The sequence below is a fragment of the Ammospiza caudacuta genome, chromosome 9 (genome assembly GCF_027887145.1).
Source record: "Ammospiza caudacuta isolate bAmmCau1 chromosome 9, bAmmCau1.pri, whole genome shotgun sequence".
NCBI classification, from domain to species: Eukaryota; Metazoa; Chordata; class Aves; order Passeriformes; family Passerellidae; genus Ammospiza; species Ammospiza caudacuta.
In genome coordinates, this window is record NC_080601.1 from 6,351,565 (window position 1) to 6,357,397 (window position 5,833).

At 54.5% G+C, this 5,833-nt stretch overlaps 1 protein-coding gene across 1 annotated transcript; it reads left to right on the top strand.

Annotated features, from left to right (window-relative positions):
• The first annotated feature begins 3,358 nt into the window (after nucleotides 1-3,358).
• Nucleotides 3,359-5,241, top strand: LOC131561387 (C-type lectin domain family 2 member B-like). The gene is made up of 5 exons (XM_058810669.1): nucleotides 3,359-3,464; nucleotides 3,546-3,686; nucleotides 4,563-4,735; nucleotides 4,936-5,036; nucleotides 5,127-5,241. The coding sequence occupies exons 1-5, from the start codon at nucleotides 3,359-3,361 to the stop codon at nucleotides 5,239-5,241; spliced, it is 636 nt and encodes a 211-aa protein (XP_058666652.1).
• The last annotated feature ends 592 nt before the right edge of the window (nucleotides 5,242-5,833 follow it).

Here is a 5,833-nt window from a genome sequence, read left to right on the forward strand (position 1 = left end):
TTAACTCTGTATTGACCCCAAATTATCTGTTGAATTGTATTACAAGACTCCAAGCAGTTACATAAATGATAGCAAATAAGGCTGCCCAAGCATTAGAGTTAATATCAAGTCAGCTAAGCCAATCAAAAACTGTGGTGTATCAGAATAGGCTGGCTTTGGACTACTTATGGGCCAAAGAAGGAGGTGTTTGTGAAAAGTTCAATATATCAAATTGTTGAAAATTGATGACCACAGAAAAGTCATTCTAGCAAAAGCAAAAAAAAATCAAGAAAAAAATATATGTGCATATAATAACCCAAGTACCAGTCAAAAAAAAAATTAGAAAATAATGTTAAAACCTAGCTGGTGGGGTAATGTATTAGAAGAAATTAAGATCTTTCATTTTATGCGTTACAACTGTTTTTATATTTCTTCCTTGTGTAATCCCCTCTTTTATTTTGCCAGCATAGTCCAGAAGATGCATATAGATAAGAAATATTGCTCAAGCCAAATGATTTACAAAGAACAAGAGTGGAGATTGTGAAAAATGCATGTAATTTATGATTGGCTTTTCGCAAATATTAAAATGAATATTATATGTGTTGTGTTAGAAAGTAATGCTGCATTAATTCTCTTAAGTACTGTGTTAAATATAGTTTTAGGTTATAAAAATTGTTAAAATAGAAACTATGCTATATAAGATGCTTTGTTTAACAGAAAGGACTCGCAGCGAGATAGCAGCCACAGGACACTTAAACCTTACAGAGAAAGGGAATTTATTGCCTTCTTATCAGAAGAAACGAACTTCTTCCTGCCTTGGAGGCGCTGTTAGGATTAGAAGGAAGAAGTTGACAACGACCAGACGGAATCCTGCGTTTGAATGGAATTTATGCATCATGTATGAAGTGTATGAATATGTAACAGGCTATTGTCCTTAAGGGTTAATCCTTTGTTAACGGGTGTCCTTTTTGGGCTCGTGATGACCAGAAAAAGTACCCGGTCGTCCGTAACTCTTTGTTTTTATTGTCTCATATTGTCCTAACTCGATTTGTCAAAATTGTTACTACTCTAATTGTATTACTATTTTTATAAACATTTTATTACTATTAAAATTCTAAAATTTAAAAAACCCAAGTGATTGGCACTTTGAATCTTTCCAGTAACAATTCTCAGAGAAATCAGAGCTCGCGAAAAACACAAGACGAACTTCAGAAAAGCATTTCAGCACATGTTTACGGCATTCTAGGACACGTTCCGTGAGGCTTCAGTGCCCAGGGGCAGTCAGAGCCCTTCGGCAAATGCCGGGGGTTCGCCCCGCCGCAGGGCTGGGGAGCCACGGGGGGAGTGAGTTCGCCCGGGGCCAAGCGGAGCCGCCGGGCAAAGCCGAGCCCCGGGAGCGGGGAAAGCGCCGGCGGCAGCGAGGGAGAAGCCGAGCGGGGAGAGCCGAGCTGGGACCCGCCCGGGGCTCGGGGTGAGGCGGGGCAGCCCCGCGCCTGCCGCCACCGCAGGGGGTTTGCACTGCGCTCAGCCGGGCCAAAGGGACTCGGGTTCACATCCCGCAATCCGGGCCGGCAGCGACGGGAGGCGGCGGAACGGTGACGGAACCGATGCCGAGAAGGTGGCGGGGAGCGCTGAGGGGAGGGGCCGGGGCCGGGGCGGGGTCGGGGTGTAAGAAAGGGGCGGCACCGCCCCGAGCAGCGGATGCGAGCAGCGCTCCCGAGCCGCGATTGGCTGCGCTCCCGCCGCTGATTGGCCAAACCGGCCGAAAGCTCGCGAACAGCTGTTAATTCTGTCTGGGGCACCGGCAGCCGCTCCGTTTCCCCGGCCCGCACCGCACTAGAAGCAGCCCGTTCGTGACATCCCGGAGCGGCGGCGGCGTCCGGAGCCCGGCGAGGCGGCGGCGGCGGAGCTCGGAGACGGCTCCAGCCCAGGTGGGACCCGCGGTCGGTGCTGCCCCAGCTCGGGGCTCGCTGCGGGCGGAGGGGGCCGCGGTGAGGGCCGGGGGATTCTGCCGAGTTCCTGGTGCCGGCTTCCCCCTTTCACTGGTGTGGAAAACAGACAACACTGCTAAGTGTTTTTGAAAGTTTAATAATAATAATTATAGTAATCGGATAAAAAAGGACAATATTTCCAGCACTGGGTGCTTCTAGCAAACAGCTAAAGAACACACCGAGATATACAATGTTATAATTATGGTGTTACCTCGCTAAAACACATGCATGTTCATGTCTTTCATGCATTATGCAGCCGTTCTTTTGAAGTTTCTGATGTTTCTGGAACTCCTTTTTCTGACTTCTTCGCACTCCGGCTGGTCTGTGTGACATTCCGGGTGTCAGGTCAATATATTTTATTTCTTCTGATGCCTCCATCCTGCTGTTTCAGATCCTCTGATAAGATTTTAGCTGTAGTCCTTAATTTTAACATGGTATTCTATGATTGTCCTTCGGTGCTCTGCTTTGTGTCCCTGTTATCTTATCACTTGCGTGAGAAACTACTGCTAACTTTGAAAATTTAAAAAGGTTTATTAAACCTTAACAAAAATGCAACCAAGGACTACATAAGGAGCAAGCTGCAGCGCTGGGAACTCCCCCTCGTGGATACCACGTGGCCAGTTCATCTTCAAGAGAGACGCTCAGTGCTTTATACCCCTGGAGGTTGCATCAGCCAGCCCTGGACCCTCCCAAAGTCTGTCTGTCAGCTCTTTGCCATTTATCACTGCAGACTGCTTTCTTGTAACTGGACTGGGGGTCAGGTGTTGCCATGCCCACCCCCTAAGCACCAAGCTTTTCCATTCCCAGCTGCCCCATGCCAGGGGCACATGTGCAGCCTCCTCTCTATCTGTCCTAGACACCCCAGGCTGTCTGATGGCAGCAATACAGGGGGGAAAGGGAACTGTGGGGAGAGCAGAGGACATCTAAACTACAATAACATAACTATACACCATTAAAGCTCTTCTTATTTTCATACAATAGTTATCTTTTAATTGCGAGAGCCAATCATCTTACAATTTATAACAATTGGATGGGTCGGTCAGAGGATGGTCTTAAAATGATGATGTTTTGCTAAGGACTGTAACACAGTACATTCTTCACAGTGTTATTTCCATAAGTATACATAGGTATTAAATTAATTGCACTACTGTTTCTATGAGCAATACAGAACATAATTAAGCTGATGTATTATATTATACTAGCATCCACCTAAAAAGAGTTATAACTGATACTATATCTAAAGAGTTACAATCACGCACAAGATGCATAGGCTCATACATAAAAGCAACAGGCAAAGTTACAGCGTCATTTTTCCCACAGGCAGGGAGCCGCAGCGGCCGTGCCGGCGCTCGGTGTGCCCGGGCTCCGAGGCGCCGGGGCAGGGAATCATGCGGGGCACAATGGTGAGCAGCCCGGGGCTGCTGCTTCTCGCCCCTCGGCAGGCGGACTCCGAGCCGCAGCTGCCCCGGGCCAGCAGCAGCCGGCAGCTCGCAGGTGCTCTCAGCGCCCGGCCCGGCACGGAGCTGGGCTGCAGCGGCTGCAGAGCCACAGGGGCCGCGGCTGCGGCCACCGCAGAGCTCGCGGAGGCTGCGCTTGTCTCCGCACCTGCTGCCGCACCTCTGGGCAGCGGCGACAGCGCAGCCACAGCTGCCACCGCCCTCCTGAGCCCCCGCACGGCCGGCACCAGCAGCGACCTCTCACCGTGTCCCTTTCAGGGTGCCATCAGCGCGGCTGCAAAGCTGTTCCCGAGGCCGAGCTCCCAAAGGATCTGCCAGCACTCATGATGAATCTCCTGCATCCCCAGGAGGGACCAGCAGTCGCAGTTCCACACTTGCCTGGGGCCGAAGAAGCCTCTTGGCATAAGCAGGGGGATGCCACTTGTGAGTGTGCAGTGAGTGCAGATGTGGAGAATGGATTCTGCACCAAAAATGGGAGTGTGAGGGAGCCCCTGGCTCCCCAGGGCACAGCAGCAACGGGCAATGAACACAAAATGAACCTCATAAGACACCTGGGTGAGTACAGGGCCACCCCTGTGCCCTCTAGGCAGGGGCCCGTGTCCCCTCCCAAGGCCAGGGCTGGCAGGTGTGTGGCTGTTTCCCGATGTCTGGAAGAGGCCTCGTGCTCTGCTGGGCCCCATCCGTGGCTGGAAGCAAGAGCCCCAGCTGCCCCCAAGGCTGTGCAGTTCTCCTGCTGCAGCCTGTGCCCACAGCTGTGTCCCTGCCTGTGCCCACAGCTGTGTCCCTGCCTGTGGCCAGGCTCTTGGCTCTCTGGCTGCCAGCTGAGGGAGGCCCACACTGCCTCAGGGCTCCCTGCTCTGCTCCCTGGCCGTGGGCTGAGCAGATTGCAGGGCCGGCTCTGCTTCTGGCAGCCAGCAGCTCTTTCCTGCTCCAGGTGAACGGTTCAGGTGCCATCCTGTGGGCACGGCGGTGCTGATTCTGCTGCTCCTGGTGCTGGTGCTGGCTTTGGGGGCGGCCTTGGCTGTGCTGGCAGGTAAGGGAGGATCAGCAGCCTGGGCCCAGCCCCTCGGGGCAGAGTGGGCTCCCTGCTCCCTGCACAGGGGAATCCTCAGAGCTTCTCCTCTTCCCTCTGCAGCACGACAGGTTCCTGTCACACCTGCAACTTTGCAGTGCTGTCCTTTTGAGTGGGTTGGGCACAAGGGGGTCTGCTACGGCTTCTCACGGGATTACAGCACGTGGGAGCAGGGTCAGGAACGGTGCTCCGAGCTCAATGCCTCCCTGGCCATTGCCCAGGATGAGGAGGCCATGGTGAGTGAGGGGCTGCGGGCGCTGTGGGGTGGCTGAGGGCAGCCTGGGGGCGCTCCTGGGCCGGGCTCGGTGCTCGCAGGGCCGGGGCTGCAGCCCTGGGCCGGGGCCTTGCAGGGAAGGAGCCCCGGCGTGCGGGGGCAGCCCCGGGCACGTGTCCCCCCGAGGGGCCGGGGCAGCTCCCACTCCTCTCTCCTGGGCAGGATTTGCTCTTCCGCCTCCGCGGGAACGGCGATTTCTGGCTCGGGCTGCGCAGACGGGGCGAGCGCCTGCACTGGGGGGACGGCAGCAGCTACAGCTCCCGGTGAGTGCCGGGGAGCCGGGCAGGGCCTGGGGGCACAGGGGCACAAGGGCTTCCCCTGGCAGCCAGCGCTGCCTCTGCTCCTCCCTGCAGGGTTCCTGTCCTCGGGAATTCCGACTGTGTGTACCTGGCTGACAGGAGATTCAGGAGTGACAACTGCTCCCATGAGCGGCCGTATGTCTGCAGCAAGGCCCAAGCTCCCCTGTAACAGGGGCTGCACAAAGGACCTTCTCCACACTGGGCAGTGCCAGCTTCACCTCTGAGCCCAGCACAGCGCTGTCCTTCCTCAGCTGCGCCCTGTGCCTTGCACTTCCTCTCAGGGTCACCTCAGTGCCTCTTCATCCCCAGTGCCGGCGCTGGGCTGGCGCTGCAAAGGAAAAGTCTCTGCAATCCATCTTGGCACCGATGCTGCCTGCAGTGAGTGCATTGCCCTCATGACACAATGAGCTCTAATGGGAAATCCAAATCTCCCTGGGAGCTTGGAAATCATCACGAACTTGTCTGAATGTGACACTTTCGGATTGTCCTTGGAAGAGGAACAAGAACCGCTGACAAGTCTTGAGCAACTTTTTTGCCAACTTTTGCCGTCAGGCACCTGACTGTGAGGAAGCGTCTCTCAGCTGCTCTCTCTCTCTCTCTTTCTCTCTCTCGTCTTTGGAGGAGGACGTTGCTTGGGGAAGGGAATTCTCTGCCACCGCCACAAACCAGCCCAGAGCTGCTTCTCCTGCTGTGGGGCTGTGGGCTGAGCCTGTGCTGGTGAGAGCAGCCCCTGCACGGGCCCCTCAGTGTCACCCCTCAGT